Source organism: Larimichthys crocea, chromosome XIII, assembly GCF_000972845.2.
Source record: "Larimichthys crocea isolate SSNF chromosome XIII, L_crocea_2.0, whole genome shotgun sequence".
NCBI lineage: Eukaryota > Metazoa > Chordata > Actinopteri > Sciaenidae > Larimichthys > Larimichthys crocea.
The window spans coordinates 4,014,264-4,032,718 of NC_040023.1; the positions used below are offsets into that span (position 1 = coordinate 4,014,264).

At 39.3% G+C, this 18,455-nt stretch overlaps 2 protein-coding genes across 6 annotated transcripts in view; one reads left to right on the forward strand and one right to left on the reverse strand.

Annotated features, from left to right (window-relative positions):
* The window catches only part of fam135b (family with sequence similarity 135 member B), a 36,876-nt gene extending 29,106 nt beyond the window's left edge, over positions 1-7,770 (reverse strand). Inside the window, exons 1-2 of the mRNA XM_010739127.3 lie at positions 7,362-7,770; positions 1,180-1,276 (exon numbers count right to left, since the gene is read on the reverse strand). Coding sequence (XP_010737429.3) covers positions 1,180-1,256 — 77 coding nt within the window. The 5' untranslated portion in view covers positions 1,257-1,276; positions 7,362-7,770. The remainder of the gene's footprint in view (positions 1-1,179; positions 1,277-7,361) is intronic.
* The window catches only part of col9a1c (collagen, type IX, alpha 1c), a 45,220-nt gene that overhangs the window by 7,397 nt on the left and 19,368 nt on the right, over positions 1-18,455 (forward strand). For 3 of the 5 annotated variants that reach the window (XM_019258451.2, XM_019258465.2, XM_019258458.2), the window contains exons 1-2: positions 14,056-14,214; positions 18,300-18,376. In XM_019258451.2, the coding sequence (XP_019113996.2) occupies positions 14,186-14,214; positions 18,300-18,376 (106 nt within the window). In that variant the 5' untranslated portion in view covers positions 14,056-14,185. Of the gene's footprint in view, positions 1-10,859; positions 10,920-14,055; positions 14,215-18,299; positions 18,377-18,455 lie in introns of those variants that run through there. The other 2 variants (XM_027287272.1, XM_027287271.1) reach the window with 2 other exon arrangements.

Here is an 18,455-nt window from a genome sequence, read left to right on the forward strand (position 1 = left end):
AAAAGCCAATATCCTTTAGCTTTCTTTCTTTCTTTCTTTCTTTCTTTCTTTCTTTCTTTCATTAAACCACCTAGTTTGTTTCATAAATAAATGTATTCTCCTGATTATCCAAAGTTTATAGTTTATATATACTGTTAGATTACATTAAAAAAAAAAAGGAATTATCAAGATCTGAGTTTATTCAAATAAATATTTTTCAAATATCAGAAGGAACATTGAGGTTCAGCTTTAGCTAATGCTAACCATGTCTTAAAGGCTTTGCTTTTCCTGTCATGTTGGCTAGCTCTCTGTGTTGGTCTTCACAGTTTTGTAGTTATTGCAAATTTTACACAATGATGTCAGAAATTCTGGTCTTAACTCAATTTTAACCAAATATGTAGCAAGTTACTCTGTTGTTGATGTTCTGAAAGTTGGTGGCACGTCCACCCAATGATGAATTATAAACCACCATGTTTGGTTTTTGTTTCTTTGGTCTTCTCAAACACGCCTGTCAACATCCAGCTCAGGTGAAAGCTGTTCAAGACATTTTTCATTCCCTTTTTTCAGAGGCATTGAGACAGTTTTTCAGTGTAATCTTTGTCCAGTAGAAAGGAAACAGGTGGAGAGGTACATCACGTATATTTCCCTCATAAATTACCTTCAGCATTCCAGGATGAGTCATATCTTCATTAATATTCACCCATCCTTTTTCTACATTTTCATATCGCAGTGCACATACCATACACAACACAACTGTTTTAATCAGTTTGGATGTATCGCATATTATAGTCAAAGCAATTCATCTTTAACTTGCAAGTACTCGGTCAATTAGCAAAGATTACCAGAAATGCAGGGATATCTCGTTGCACTCATATTAAAGTGCTGAAAACAAGAACTCATTTTGTGGTGCCTTCCAGTCATGTTGTAGCTGAGGGAGCAAAACTCACTCTCTGATTTCTCATTTGATGCAAGTACAGTCATTTCAATTTGAAACCATTATGGTATGTGTGTTTTACAAATTGAAGTTTTGAATTCTGTATAAACTGCAGCTACATTTGATATTAAATCGTGTGGATCCTTTGTCAGCGTTCCACATGAATATCTTCTGTGAGTCTGCTGAGCTTGCCACTTGTGAAGGCAGTTAATATAAACTAATATCATGACTCCGGAAATGTGATTTCTACAGACAAAATTGCTTACCCCCTTTGGAAGAGATCCACATTGTGAAACTTGTGCAACTCTACAGAAAACTCCAGTGTTCCCTGTACTTCAGACATGATATAATCCCACTCATCACCTGTCAAAAGAGAACGCACCAAGTAAATATGACACATTAGACAAATAAGCAAAAGCAAGCCACAATCCACAGTGAGAGATGAGATGAAATGATGACATTTATAAAACCAGCTCACACTGTTATTTCTTCTGTTTGACGTGGTTATATGACTCATACAGTCCAGCGTGGAGAACAGACCCAAGACAGGCATCTTGATCTGAATATAGTTATCACCATCAACAGTACAGAACAGTGATCGGACAGTAAAGGCACTAATGTGTGCAACTGGAAGCTGGAAAATCTTTGTTATAAGTTGTGCTGTGAGCTGATTTGAGTTCAGCTTCAATTACTGTTAATGTCAACCATTTGGTACATTGTTATTAGTACCTATAGCCTATAATTACTAGAATTAGATCTATGTACTGTGTGATTCTGCTGCTTTTCTTGGTCTTTAATTCGATATTTTAAAACAACAGCAAAAGTGGCAATTACATGTTATCTTCTTTGCGCATTCAAATTACAGCTTTATTAGTAAATTATGTTTCTTAATGTTTCCATTTAAAGGTGCAATGTCTCCTTAGGCTATGGTCCCACATGTGCAAATTTGCATGCTCAGCTTGCAAATTAGCAAAGACAGTGTGAGTTCAACTCAACAGGCGATGTTGAGGTGAACACACACACACACACACACACACACACACACACACACACTGCTGCATGTTCATTTCTTTGCATCTGCCTGTGTGTATCCTGTAAACTTGTGATCAACATAGGTTCACTGGAGTTCAGTTCACACCCTCAGTGTCTCTCCTGTACTTCCAAACAAACATGAACCATCTTATTTTACTTTAAATACACAATGTCTAAAACCATTATGTGAAAACACAGTTGTGGACTTGGACAGTGCTCAGAGAAAGTGCTGAGGAAGCTGAAACGCAGTAAAAAAAAGAAAAAAAAGAAAAGAAATGTGAGCCTCCACCAACCAAAAGGAGATGAAACACTGACAGTGTTTACAGTGAAGCGTATCAAATAACCTCTCACTAAATGCTTTGAAACGTAATCTTCGCATGTGTGCTGTATTTGGTTGGTGTTCCTGTAAATGTTGTAAAAACTGACACGGAGAGCCGAAGATGCACACACACACACACACACACACACACACACACACACACAGTGTCACAACAGAAATGCATCATTGCTGTTTGCAACTACATTACAACCGGTCCTCAGCTTAGCTGGCTTAACAGCATAATACTGTTTCAGTCTGCTTTCTTTAAGCAGTGAAGATTTATCGAGACGGGCTGGTTTTATTACACCAGAGCTCAGACACTGGGGTATTGTGAGAAGTTAATTCGCCGCTACTAAAATGTAAAAGTTCCTGCTAATTACAGCTAATTCCAGCCTGTAGATATCCCGTGAATTCAACCTTCTTCCAACCATGGCCTACAAAAAGTGACACGTCTCGCTTACAGTTTGCTAAGCCCAGCACCATTTGTTACTATCTACTACCACTGTTGCATGACACATAACAAAAGCAGTTCTGTAGTGGGTTAAGCAGTCGCCCCGTGTGTGGAGGCTATAGTCCTCACTGCAGCTGGCCCTGGTTCGAATCCCGCATTGGACGGCTAATTTACTGCGTGTCACTTCCCCTCTCTCTGCTTCCTGTCTATCTTCAGCTGTAATATCAATAAAGGCATAAAAGGCCAAAAAAATAATCTAAAAAAAAAAGTAGTTCTGTAGTAGCAGGTTTATCATTTAAATTCATAGTAGTAAATAAATGTCAGCTGATGCTCGCAGATTGAATCAAGCTAATTGAGCTAACATGAGCTGCATTGTTTGAACACGTCTTTTTAATGGTTTCAGCTGACTCAGTTTAAAACAAGATTACTGTAAAAGGAGTGTTTATTGTGTTTGACGGCTAAATATGACATTGTGTATATGTGACACAGGCTAAAGCTACATCTTCTTGCCAAAAAGACAAATTGTTCTTAGCTAGTTAGTCTAATGATGGACTCTTATCTTGTTTTAATGTAACTTTACTTTAAACTTGAAAGAGGGGGGATTTTAGGATAAAGACTAAAACCTTTAGCAGACTCAATGCTACCTTGGAAAAGGTTGGATAGTAGTTAGTGTATACCAGACCAGAAATACAGCAGTTAGCACAATGAGCCCCATGGCTTTGGAAGTAGTGCTTGGGTTCTCCTGTAGGTTGTAAATTGGTAGATAAAGTAGATAAACACTGTTAAATTCATAACTTGCTTTTGCTCTTGTGTATTTGATTTTGGAAAGGCTAAACTACCACTCTTATTATACCACTGCTATCTATGGAAGGGTCAGTTGTTTATGCCTCCAATGTTAGTTTTTCTAACCACAAGTACATTTTTAGGGATTTGTAAAACTTGTCCCGATGAAGCCAGGAGTCAGTTATGGTTTATTGTAACTTCTATGAGCAAAGAAATGTATTTCAGGTGTCCTCTCCCAACACCAGAATTTCATTACTGCAAACAGGGTGGGTCTAAAGTGTCTTTTCAGTTGGCAGGGAAAACACTCTCCTCCACCTCACTTATGCTGATAAGATTTATTATAGGACTCCTGCCAAGTGTAGAGAGTAAATCTTCAATATAAAACCTCAACCTCTGCATTCCAAAACCAGCAGTCTAGAGGTGAATAAAAAAAGGTGACTGTGTGTCGCATGTGACAATGAAAGCAAGAGGTACGGGAAACACTCAAACCTTCTCTAACATAGTACGTTATCCACTGCTGCAAATGGGACAAGAATCTGTTGTGCTTCCTCTTGCTGACTCTGCATGTCATGTCTCATTCACACACTCAACACAAGCCTTGTGTATGTGTGTGTGTGTGTGTGTCACGTTGACCACCGATGACGACCGCCACTATAATGTCATGAGCCAATTATAGTTTGTTTGATGCAAGACAGAGAGACGCTGGAGTATGGACGGCTTGTGATTTCTTCAGCGTTGATTCAAGAGCTGCTTCCCTAATTCAAACTAACGTCCTAGTTATCTGTTATCTGCCGTCTCAGAGGTTCAAAAAAGGAGCTACTCACTTCTCCAGCAATACGTTGAAGAATGGACACTGTGTGCTTGATTTAATGGAAGCTCGCAGTCCAGAGACTTAATATGCTTTGTTTGCTTCCAAAACAATCAGTATATGGAGGGAGCACACAGACACCCTCATACACTGATTATCAGCCTGTGCTGAAAATTCATCAATAAGTTAATCAGATCAGCGAGGCAACGACCAAAACACCCACACCGACAGCTTTGAAAGATACAGCTGTCATTCATTTAAGTAGGATGCATTGTGTTTCCTTTGACGATGATGATGATGACAACGATGATGATGATGATGATGATGAGACAAAAAAGGACAATGTGAGGTTATGTTTTGGGTTTTTTTAAAGGCCCATGAAAGGCTTCTCAGACAACACTTATAGTGAGATGAATTCTTTGTTGGGTTTTCTCTTTTCTGTGGATTTGTTGACAGAGAAATAAAAAATAAGGTATATAGGCAGGCTCATTGTTATTCAGCATCTCAAAGTTTTTCGGGCAGTAGTCTTATTTTTAGATTGCCTCAGCCAGGATTCAGTATTTCCCCAGTTAGCTTTTACAGGGCTTTGAAACATACTTTAGAGCTCCATGTTGGTGAATAAACTGATAACAATTTTCTAGGAAGTTTCCTCTAACAATCAAAAAGCAAAGGGTTGAGTGTGTCGAAGTTCAGAATTATAGTTAGTTGTGATGTTCTTTTAGAGGAACGTGCTTCAAATAACAGCCTGGTTTCTACAAATCGGACTTTCTTTTTTGTGTTCCCTTCCTTCCTTTCCAAGTTACAGAGATTTCAGTGGACTCTATTTTAAGCAATCAGCTTTCGAGCAATCAAGATAAATAGAAAACACACCAAACGTGTGGTTTCAATGGAAATTATGATGATCCCTGTTCAAAAGCTGTGCTCTGACAGCTGCACAATGCTCTCAGAGCACACAAACTGTACACTAGCTAATGCTTATCATTTGCTGCCTGTGCACTTTCACAAACTGATCTGTTCCTGTTTTTTTCTCCTTGCTGCAAATCATTAAACACTGATCATTACAAAACACCCATCTGCTGTCTTATTACTATTTAATGTAAGCCACACACATGCACGCTGGCTTTCTTGCAGTTCCAGTTTTTTCCCTCCACCTTTAGCACAAACTGAACCCCCTCCCTGGCTGCCTTTAAGCTGCCCTCGCACCCTTCGAGCTGTTCCTCAGCTGGGAATGTTGACCGACATCTCCAGTCTCAATCTGGGGAGGATGAGGGGGCAACATGTTTATAGTGTCTTAATGTGGAATGAGCAGATTTCGCAGGCTATGTAGGAAGGTGTCATTGTAACAAAGAGGGTCATTGTGTGCCATGACTGGAAGCTGCTGTATGTGTGCACAGCTCAAAGGGCCGGAAATTAATATCAGGCATTATTCCATTCATTAACATCCAACTCCCTCTGCAGAACACAATAACTGAAAAAGAGACTATTGTCAGTATGAGGATGTGTACCAAAGGGCCAGTGAGTGACCAACTGTGCCTCCTTTAAGCTTATAAATATGGGACATAAAGCAAATGCTGTGATGTATTTTAAAATATTAAGAAATGTCAAATCAAAGTTACTTTAACAACACTTCTTTTTAACTGTGTTTGATTTTAGGGGAAAATCAACCTGCACTTTGGTAATGTGAGTGTCCTTTAAAGGAAAGCACTAAGCCAGCAATCATGTGATGACATAATCTAGCATTTGCTAAAAACCTTCCATGATGCCTGATGCCATAGGCTCTTTGCTGTTGAAAATTACAATGGCAAATCCTCAAAGACTAAAGAAGACTAAATGGTTCATGTTCTAAAGTTATATGAGTCGGAGTGTGACTTTGAGAGGATGTAACTGGCATCCTCGATATGTCAAAATGAGATTGTCTATCAAATCTGCATATTTTTTCCGCAAAAATACAGCAGCTGGAAAATCCTCCATGCACAACATCACAAGTCTTTGCAGAGTTTTGGTTCACATTTGTATTCACAACTCTCAATTTGTTTGTATTTGAACCACCATGTGTACATGTATGTGTGTGTGTCTTTAACTACTTGGTCACAAAGTCTGAACATGGACATTAGATTGAATTACTTTGGTCCAGTTAACGGATAACACACCACACAGATAACATGATCTTGTGTGGTTCTCTTGCTCAAATGAAATGTTTACATCGGTCACATGAGGGCCTGAACTCGTGCTGCATTACAGTGCCAACAGCCTCGTTAACTGTAATCTATTTAACCTTGCATCAGTGTTTACTTCTATTCTTATCTCCTTCGCAGTGCCCGCTGTGACAACTCTGCATTGTTTCATTTTGGAGTGTGGGATCTTTGCTTTGTTCGTTTCAGACAAGCGTGTAGGACTGTTTCAGACCACGGCATCTGTGGAAAAACTGATAATGAACAGTACACACTGTACTGTGGAGCAGCTTTGACAAACATGCTCGCTCGCCATACAGATACAGAACTGCACAGCTGCCAGATTAGTTTGTCAATCTAAACTGAATTACACTGTTTATCATTTAGATAATTCATAGCAAGAGAGTGCTTAAAGATATCTGTATTAATACCTTTATTTTGAAGGTGTGATTTGATTTGAATATTCCTTGTTTGCTTCCTTTAACTCATCACTGTGGTGTCCTTATGCCTAATTACAAAAGGACACATGTCTATAATAACCACACATGCACTAGGTCAGACAAAGACACTTTGGCTGCCATATAGAAATGACACACATGACATAGAAATGAAGCTAAATCCTCCATTAGACTCTCTGTTTCCATCCTCCTTCAGCCTGACATCGCTCCGACCAGCCTGCAGTCTACAGTAGCAGCTTCCTCTGATGTGATGTATAACAACGAGCTTCCCAATCCCTCTCATGTTCCCCACGCACGCACACACACACACATACACACATACACATACACGCGCATGCACATGCACATGCACGCAACAACCATCCCAGTTAAAGCATTAAAAAAAAAAAAAGGAGCGTGTCACATGTTGGAATAAAACAGCCTCACCTTAGCAGTGATGAAGTGTAATATCCGCAGAGGGTTCGCTTCCAGCCTCTATTGAGTAAATCGCAATGTTTATACCACCGCTTCTCCTGCTGCTGCTGCTGTTGCCATGGTTATTCATCCAGACCCTGTATGTTCTGCAGTCACCCCCCCACTCCCCTTTCTCTCCCTCTCTCTATCTCCCTCCCTCTCTCCCTATGTCTCTCTCTCTCTCTCTCTCTCTCTCTCTCCTGACGGGGGATTTCAATTTGGGAAAGTGCGGCAGCGTCTGTTGCGGGATCTTCTGGCTTTGTGTTTATCCTCCCCGGTCCTGCAGACAATACATAGCCTATACAGACTGCTCGTAGTTTCATAAGGGGAATATTAATAGCCAGAACCCAGTCAGTCAGTGTGTCTGTGTTGGTGTGTGTGTGTGTGTGTGTGTGTGTGTGTGTGCGTCCAGCGGGCGAGCTGACGTCAGAGCCTGCCCCCTAAAAGCTGAAGTCGGAAATTACCATGAGAGAGAAACAAAGGATGGAGCTTCATGCAAAACACAAGATTAATAACAAGAGCAATGAAAAGAGAGGATGTCACATGACTTGGAGTCCATGGAAGATTAAAGGGGGGAAGCAAACTAACTTTGCTTATTAGATTAGATTAGATTAGATTCAAATTTATTGTCATTACACATGTATAAATACAAGGCAATGAAATGCAGTAAGGACAAATATTGGGCTTACATTTGGTTTACATTGGTCCTTTAAGGCCATTTTGTCACTTTGAATATATTTTTGTAACTCTGTTACAGTTACATTGCACATCACTCTTTTTAGATGGACAAGGAACCTCTTATCACAATGTTGCCTGAACAATGAAAGACAGGAACTCATCATTGGGCCAGAAATGAGCTTATTATTTATTGGTCACCTATCAAGCGGAGAAATTAAAGCTAACGAAAGAGTGGTTACTCGTCAGCCTATTTCGCGACTTACGCAACATTGCGTATAAATTGTTATTTTGGTTATACAGTCAACTACAAAAGTACACAAGCAATATTGTGTAACTTTTATACCATTTCATAACAGGTTTGGTCAGGTGAATGGTGACAGTCATTTCTGTCCTGCTCTGTGTCCCGTGTCCCTTTTTCTGCGTTATCTAATTTTGTGCCCTGGATACAGATCACCCACGAGATGTACCCAACGCTTTAAGTCACCTGTCTTTTTCATTCTGGTGAAACTGGATCATATTTTATGGAGAAAATGTTTTCTGGTTTCCCACTGATGTTCTCCACCTCAACTCGTCTCAAGTAAACTGATGCTGTTAGCTAATGTTAGCTCAGTTTGTTAGCTGCCGAGACTGTGAGCTCAGAGCACTATGGGAATGTTAGTGTTTGTACCACAGGTATTTTGGACCACCAGGAAGAACGGGAGGTTTTCAGGTCTGGGACGAATGCTGATTGCCAATGTCGTGCCAGAACCAGAGCTGGGCAAGCAGGCAATGTAACTGAGCTTGACATATGGAGATAATGTCATAGAAAAGACTGAAGATGAACTTAAAGGCAGCTGGGCTTCTTGCTGTTGGACTAGTAAGTAATATTAGCTGGCTAGTTGTGTTGTCACACCTGCTTTATGTTTGGCTGTTAGCAAAGTTGCTGACTTGCTCATTTTTGATGATATTGTAATGTAATCATAACAAATACACCTGTACAACTCCATATTTACCTGGTATTTAGTGGTATTGCAACTGGAGGCACTCAATAGGTTGACAAGTAACCACTCTTTCATTAGCTTTAATTTCTCTGCTTGATAGGTGACCAATTAACCCAATGATGAGTTCCTGTCTTTCATTGTTCAGGCAACATTGTGATAAGAGGTTTCTTGTCCATCTTAAAAGAGTGATGTGCAATGTAACTGTAACAGAATTACAAAAATATTTTCAAAGTGACAAAATGGCCTTAAAGGACCAATGTAAACCAAATGTAAGCCCAATATTTGTTCTCACTTTGCATGTCCACCAACTCTTGGGCGAAGTATTTGGTTGTGTAGCAGTGAAAAAGTTGGGTATGTTCACAAGCTAGTTCAATCAATCATTCAAGCTTTATCTGTATAGCACTTTTCATACAAAACATGTAACACAAAGTGCTTCACACAATAAAACCTCAACACCCACTGCCCACTCCCAATCCTAACCCTTCACCTCACGCCATTATAAACAAACAGGAAACGTCATCGCTTTTGTTTTTTTTTGTTTGTCCGTCTTTTGGTGACGTGTAGGTGGGTTTGGGTATAGCTGAGCTTTTTCACTGGAAAAAAAAGGGTAAATAAGAGCAGTAACACTGAACCAAAACAGTAAGTTTATGGGCCATAAAACCAAAACAATTAGCTGAAAGATGGTAAAACGCCCTGTAAAGCGGAAAAGAACTGCTGAGTCAGGTGATAATTATCTGTGGGTTAGTCATTTTTCCATAATTAATAAACACATATTAGAGCAGCTTTAATGTGGAAAATAGTCAGATCTTCAGCTTAAACTTTAAGACATTTCTTACTCTCAGTTTTGGGTTTATTTGTTGGATATTCATAAATAAATGTGCTTAATCAAATTACTACGTTGCAAATGTATTATTCCAGCATAGAAGAGAATGCACACATTAAACAGTGAGAGGAGGACAGGGAGTTAATGGGGGCTAATAGCTCCTTTTTGCCCAAGGGCCTTCTGGCGGCTTAATCTGACGATGTGTGCATAGTGCAGTGAAATCTGGTGTTATGTTGCCTGTGGTAAATATTTCTTCTCAGTCATCAAGGATGAAGTCTAAAATTGATTTTTCCACGGACCTTTAATGGTGAATGTGCATGAAAGAGCTCTAGAATAAGTGAATTGTAGGTCAAGATGATGAATAACTGGACTGTTACAGAGCATTAAACACACTTCTACACATACAGTATGTAAGCCAAGAGTTTGGCTGAGACAGTGGTTGAAAAAAGAAGGCTCAAATTATGTTATATTTTTCTTTTACTACTTGAAGGAGTGCAACTGATCAGATATTTTTATTCTTGGGAGAAACTAAGCAAAGTAACAATGGATAGACAATCACTAACCACCATTGTCTTGTTTGTTCCTGGCAGTCAGGTACTGCAATTAAAATGCCATCTGTCCTAGTTAAACAACTCTTCACAGACTAATCACTTATCAAATAAGGGGGAGGGGAGGATTATGTAACTAGAAATGAACAAAAATGTCTGTGACCCACAAACTGTTGGCGTTGGTAAATGTGTTTAACAGTTGTCAACAATCTGAAATTAGTTTTCTCTGTCGGTCTTATTTGTTGATGTTTCATGTCTCTGATGCACCAGATGAACCCAGGCATGATGACGTTTTCATCCTCTTCTCCCAGCTTCACCTTCCCCTTCACTAACCCAAAGTCAATTGCTGCTTTTCTCTCTCATGGCATTCTGCCATAAGCACCGAGCACTCTTGATTAAGAGAGAAGCGCTATTGATTTTTTTTTTTTTTTTTCATTTTCAGATGCTTGCCAGAGCCCAGAGGACCATATACTTTGAAAAAAAAGGCAGAAATTTCAGAGAGGTTAGACAAGAAGGACACCAATTTTCACAGAGTTCAGTATCAAACTTAGATGATTAATGCTGGTATATAAAAGTAGAACTACAGAGGTTAACAGGGCTGTTTTGGTTATATCCTATTAGCTGGATTTTACTTTAAATTTGACTTGGCATAAAAAAAATATCTTTAAGAAAATGGTGCTCATCCCTCCTGGAGAGAACCACAGACCTGTCTGAGGTGTAATTTAAATTTGTGCATGAAAAAAGGAATAGTTTAGGTATTTTGAAGTGTGGTTATATGAGGTATTTGTCCACAGTAGATTATGATCAGTGTATCCCCAGTTTGGAGAAGCAGAAGCAGAGCTGTGCAAAGCTGTGCACAGGGTCAACAAAAAATAATAAAAATAACCACAGAACTTCCATATTCCTACAGCCCAACTGCGCCACAACTGTATTACAGCAGTCAGCTGATCAAAAGTCACATTTCTAATTTTTTCAAAGACAGTATGTACTTGTGTTTTTCTGTTTATGCCAAATACAGTTGGGCTTATGCAAAAGAATAAACAAGTTCTACAGTTATTGCCAAAGAAAAAGGCTGTGATGGCTGTGACAATATTCTTAACACAGTGTTCTGCTGACCCTGTCCACAGCAGTGCATAGCCCTGTTTCTGTCTGCTTCTACAAATTAGGAGAATCCTGACCACCATCACAGATCAAGTACCTCACATAACACCACTTCAAAATACCCAAACTATCCCTATAAACATCCAGTGAAGCCCAAATAAACTTTTTTTTTTCAGTTCACCTCTTTGCAAATAAGTTTACTCGTCTGTTTTCTACCTCTGTATTTACTGTTACACCACTGGGTTTAATGGCACCCAACACAACTGTTTGTCTTGACAAACCACCTCCGAACATTTGCAGAAGCAGATTGAAACAAGCATTTGCATTTTGTTTTGCAGATTTCTTGGAAATTAAATTAAAATCTGGACTAAATTTAAAACATCACATTACCTAAGACACTTTATGTTGGTGTTTGCTTTACTTTGTCACATGTTTAAAAATATCCAATATATGTTTTTTTGTCAAAATGAAGTAAAACTGCCCTTCATAATGCTCTAGCAGCAATATTGCGACAGTAAACAGCCGCTTGCATTTAACAAGCAAAAGTTGTATCAAAATTAGATACAGTAAACTATTATAAAACAATTGTTACCATAAAACCTCACCACCACAGTCTTTATACATTTACTCTTGCTGGTAATCGAGTGTATCTAGCATTTGTGACAAACAAAATAATAAATCACCTTTTAATGTATATCCTCTATTACGGTCTGGTATGACCAGTTGTCTATATGGCTTAAGTTATCTAAAGTTACCAATCTAGACACATATTACGATTTAAGCGACAGTAGAGTAGTTTGCTAACTTTACAACTGTTCTCAACAAACTGTTACACTACATTTTGCATCTAATGTAAATGATCCCGTAGTATTACTTTTAGTTAGTTAAACAAGCTCATTTCAAAGGCGTATGGTTGAAAGTGTGTTGACACACTGTGTTTATTACAGTATCTACTCTAGTGAGCGATAAATCCATATCCAAGCCCCAAAATGTCGCCCTACAGTACGTGTACTGCATACATCTTGTGACTACTAACATTATAATGACTGCATGCTTTCCCATATTACCGTCTTACTAGCTAGCCAACAAAGTTGTCAGCCAGCTGTTTGTTCGGGTCAACTGCGCCGATCTTTAAAAGCTACAGCTACATAAATCTACACCCGCTGCAACGCTTTTACTGCACAGCCAACCAGGGTGCGAAGGTGTCACATCGACATAGCCTTAAATTTTGGACTTTTGTGAGCGCTGCCCTTCTGTTTTTTACCTTTCCAACACAATAAAACACCAAGCTGTACTCAGACTGGAGGGCCTCGGCGTATGTGACTCCAGGTCACGAGTGTGTGCTAGTCATGGGGCCTGCCTCGTGAATGAAAAGTCACACACTGTTTTCTCTTTGCCTCCGTCTGCGCTGTCTGTCTGTGCCTGCTCGCTCATTGAGACCATGAGCTCTCAATTATCCAAGCTGGACACATGATCTCTCTCGCCAGATCTCTAAAGGAGGCCCGGTTACTGTATTATGTTTCCTTTACAGCTCTCTCAGACAAGCATTGTGGTGTAGCTACAAAAACAATCAATTCATGCAATATGATACAGTAACAAATACTTTATCATTTCCAGTTACTGTATGTGGCTGGTTGTAGTAAACTGGAGACTATCGGATGACTTTGGGGTTATCGATCCATAATATTATATGATATAGCAGGGACAGCAACTGCCAGGATCAATAAACCAATAATCCAACATGTACACACAGGAAAGCAGTCTTAAAATAGAAATATCTGTGAGTAGCTGTACACTGTCGAATACACTCCTATAGGAATATGCAGTTGCCTTTTCTTTAAAGCAGATGTTTCAGGTAATTGTGGCAAATTCAAGCTTTTAAAACACAAAATGACATTTTCATCAGAGAGGTTTGTAGGTACCGACAAAGTGGTTCCTGTCTCTGCAAAATGGGTGATGTACCATGTCAGCTGAGAACTCTTTTTTTTGGGATTAGAAAGTCGTACCTGTAATAGATGTCAAAATGTCTGTACAAGCTAAATAAAGTCAGAGCAATAAAAAAAAAACGTCTCAAGGAAAGAAATTGGCCCGTCGCAGCCCGTTTTAGGCCCTCCGCTGCAAAACTCACAGATCAAACGCCACAGAATCAATTACATAACATGCAGGATACATAAACAGCATGTCTCCCCAAGGCCCTCCAGGTAATAACAAGGCTTTCTTCATGTCAACACTACAGGCTAACATGCATTCTTTAGCTACACTGATTATGAAATCCACATTTCATCACTCACTGGCTGCTTCTTCCCTATCCTGACGATAATTATTAAGAGAATTACATACAGGCATACGTGTCATTAGGAGGCACCGTAAAGAAAAGGAGCAGAGGGAGGGGGGCTTCTGCATCTTTTTAAGTGTCGGTAATAAAAAGTAGTCACCACCTCCTGAAGAACTCCTGGCCAATGGGAACACATTGAACAAACTTTTATGTGTCCTCAGAAAATGCTTGAGCATCCCTTGCGCCGCTTCTTTCCGTCAGTCCTCATCATGCGCAGGTAGGACTGACTTCAGGGGGGAATTTCATATCTTTGGCTCCTCACTGCTCCTGCATCTCACCACTGTGCCCCGTTGCTGAGCCTGTCTGTCTCCCATCACGGAGGGGAGTGAAACATGGCCTTCCACAACTCTGGTTTGACAAGGTAAATATCTCGGGTTGAATTTCAATCAGGGCTCTTCTGCAACCTTTGGCTTTGAGCTTTTTGCATAAATTTCCATAATAATGAAGACCAATTTCAGACTGGGCGTTCACTAATAATAATAATTTTCAATCATCATATGCGAAGCAGGTAACATTTCCATTTTCCTCTGTGCAGCTCTCTGATAAATCATGGGCGCAATAAGATCTGTAGCTTAGCACAGATTAAAGAAAGCTGCCCATTTGCCTTTAATCTGTCCCGCGCATGCACACATGAAACCTCTACTGCATGACATTAAAGTGGAAAAAAAAGCTCTTAAGTGATAAACACCAGGCTTCCGGTCTTAAGCCCTTCAAGTGTTTCCATTTAAGTTGTTGGGAATAAATTAATATTTGATTAACGCCTACAGCATCGTTATCTGTAAAGACATTTTCACGCATATCTTAGCTCATAGTCTTTTTTTCTGCAACTTTGATATGATTGAATGTACGGCTGATTGCTTCTACTTCAGCAGCAATCCATTTTAGGGTACTTTAGACAAATGAGAGAGAAGAACTCACGCCAGAAGTGTTGGCTCACTCTCTGCGTTATGGGAGCACCTAAGGGACACGACATGGGTGGCAGCAAAGGGAAAGTCCCATCAAACGTTGATTAATGTCAGGAATTAAGGTAGATGACATGTCATTACCTAATTGTCTTGACTGATTGATTTCATGGTGGGATATTTACTGGAATATATTTGGGGATTTTCTTGTTCTTCACCTTTGAAGTGCGGCAGCACTAAATAGCACTCTCAGTGAAATTCCAACATTAAAACAGGATCTTTAATCTTGCAGGGTGCACATTAAATACATGTATGCTTACAGTAAATGTGATATGGGTGCATGTTTGACAACATTTCATAGGTGACGAGTAAAAATTTAAGAAGCTGTGCCTCAAAGTCTGCATTAAGACAGAAGTCAACTCTCTAAATCCACCAATCTTCCATTACAGACAGGGAAAACAGACCCCTGAATATTTCTTTCTTCAAGCAGCAACTGTTTTTGCAGCACCTACATGTGAGAACAGATGTCACCAGAAAATATCTATATTGATTTCGTATCAAAGAAAAAAGGATGGCAGCTCATTCTAATGAAACTAAACTAAATCAGAAGTTCATAGTTATTTCAAAATTATATATCATAGTTTTTTTCAGGTGTCTGTCCTCATATTATTCTCAAAATAAGCATCAACATTATGAAAAAAAAGAGTTGATCTGATGGATCTTGGTTGAAGGAATACTATAAATTTGGAAATATGAGCTTTTTGGCTGAGAATTAGATGTAAAGATTGATACCACTTTCATATCTGTCCGTTAAAAATCTGGTTTCTACGGCTCAGTCAAACTTCAGGTGTGCAAATTCAACCATTCCTCAAAGCAGTCGAGCTCTTGTCATTATCTGAAATAGGACTAATTTGCCATAAATATGGGGTAAACATTCAAATTAAAAAACATATTTGACCGAGAAACTGCATCAAACCATGGGGCTCTGTTGACTCAGCGTCAACAGCTACAAGGACAATTTACTATTCATAAAAGGAGCATAACGATACAAAAATGTCACTTACAGTAGCATAAACTCTCAAAGCAGTGCAGAAACAGAGTCTGTGGTTTCTTCTAACTCATCAGTCAGGCTCAGCATAGTTTCCAAAGTGTGCTTACTGTTATATATTTCTGAAGGGTTACTGCACTCCCTAAAAACATGTTTTGTCTTTGTCTAATTCACAATATTGTTAGCAATCCAGATAACTTAGAGCCATTGTTTCCTTTTTTGTATCATTTGGTACCACTGGTCAGCAAATGTCACTGAGTTATCTTGGGGTTGGGGTGCACCTTTTAAGGTTTAAAACAAGTAAAGTTAAGGTAAACTGTCTAACATGCTTCAAACTACAGACTAATCTAAGATATATCTGAAAATGCAAGGAAGGAAAAAACTAGCCTGGTAAAATCTGCCGACCTGCCCATCCAAAATTTACTAATCAACGTGATGTATCTTGTTTGTTTAATCCGTACAAAAGCTTAATTGGAAAATAGACAGTTTGTGGCATCGATCTTCTCGTCTAATTCTTACCGGGAAAGCAAATAAGTGTATCTCACAAAATGTCAAACTATTCTTAAACAACTATCGCTTTCTAAATGTGAACAGCAAATGTTTCCCGTTTGTCACATTTCATCAGCGATGCGTCGTTGCACCAGTCTAGACTATATGATTCAGTGTGGAGGGAAAACAGCCAATCCCACTCTCCTTCTGAAGATGCTGCTTTAACGTGAAGGGCATGATGTAAGCGCCCAACACCTTCTCTGAAGAGACCTTGCTGACTTGGCCATTATTCATTTCACTGACACACTCATACATTCATACAACCTTCAAGCAAATGCAAGAGATTTGCAAGAGATTTCACACACTGAAAATGGGTTATACCATCAGTATCATCACCCTGTGTTACAATCTTTGCCTTTATAAAAGAGTCCTCACTATGACTATCAGTCACGTTGGTGATGAATTTGGCAATGCTGTGGAAAACTGCCACATCGCAGGACACACGGAAAAGAAACTAAAGGAGAGTGTGCTAATGCCTGTGAAAGTATGGACAAAATGTACCACTGCTCGGACACTTGTACTGCTGTAAGATCACCTTGGAAAGCTGCATGGTCTTTGACCACGGCCATTTATTATCCACCTTCTCCAGTATGTAAAAGTACTTGAGTGGAGCAGAAACACACACACCTCCACGTACCATGTTTAGTTATGTATTCAGTATATGTTGATGCAGTTGATTCAAAAGGTTTGTAGTGATTCATGTCATCAGTAACGAAGCTATTAATTGGCGTTTTGGAGAAAACCCCAATCTGCCTTTGACTTTTCTCCTCTGAGGGCAAAAATGATCTGATTGGTTGATCTGAATGGGCAAAGCCAAAGAACAACAGTGTGCCTTGCTGAGTAACATTAGATGATGCCCAGTGAAAGGAAAGCGGTCAAGAGGATTACAAGTCCGGACGACCTAGTTTCAAACCAGTTAAACTAGTTTCAGCCTGCTAAATTTTCACGACCATGAACGCTGAAAAAATCTGCCTCAACTCAAAGTCCACTTCAAATTCGGTTAGATCCAGCAGAAACAAAGTGACATATTATCATCTCATATTATCATTGTCAAAAGTTAACAAATATCTGCTTAGTCTACACATTCAGCAGATGCAGAGCAACCTTAGCACTGAGGCAAAAATGGACATTTGGCACGCTCTTTAGCTGTTAAATGCCCCACTGTGTTCACCAGCTAGTCTCCAACTGTGTCTGCCTGCCATTTGGTGCTTAGCAGGTTCTGGACAGTGGGTTTATTAGAGCTTTCTTGCTGAATTCAGGTTCCTGCTGTGGTTGGAAACAAGGTTTAAGGGACCAAAAACAGCAAAGTTTTGGATCATAAGCTCCTCGAATACCTCCAAAATCGGTTTGAGTTTATCTTAAAGCTATCATATTGTAACAAGTGAGATTTATAAATATTTATTTATTATTGTAAAACAGGTTAGGGTTATAAATACTATGAAAGCATCAAGACATGCAGTGTACATAGCTCATATTCCGAAAAAGTGCATTTAAATTTCAATGTTGTGATGTCACAACTATACAGTGAACCGACCGTCCTGGGAGGCTGCAGAAAGAGAGCCTCATTAATATTAAGAAAAAGACACTGAGATGTTTTTTGGTACTTAAAACCACAAATATATCTTCTTTTGGATATCAAAACTTCAAATAAAACACAGGAAAAGTGTCAAATGTGGGACCTTTAAATGGATCTGGTACAAGATAGACCACATGGGATCAAACAACTTTTCCACCTCATTTACGTCATATTCCACTCACATTAATCTTTTATTTTTATTTTTATCTTCGCTGGAAGAATTTAAAAGAGCATTATATGTTCAGGATGAGCATGCCAGCGAAGTGCTTCATGTCATCCCTGTGGTGTTTTATTGATTCAGACTCAAAGAAACTGTCAAAGAGAATTAGATGCATGACTGAATACTGATTTTCTCCATCATTCCTGAACAGAAAGCAACCAAGGCATCCATCGATGTCTCTGGTCTGTATGGCTCTGCTGTCCCTCCTCATCACTCCGGCACTTGGACGTAAGTAAACCGGCTGTGCGATGCACAATCACAAACACATCACAAAATCGGTGTACCGTATATTATATGACTGCAACCA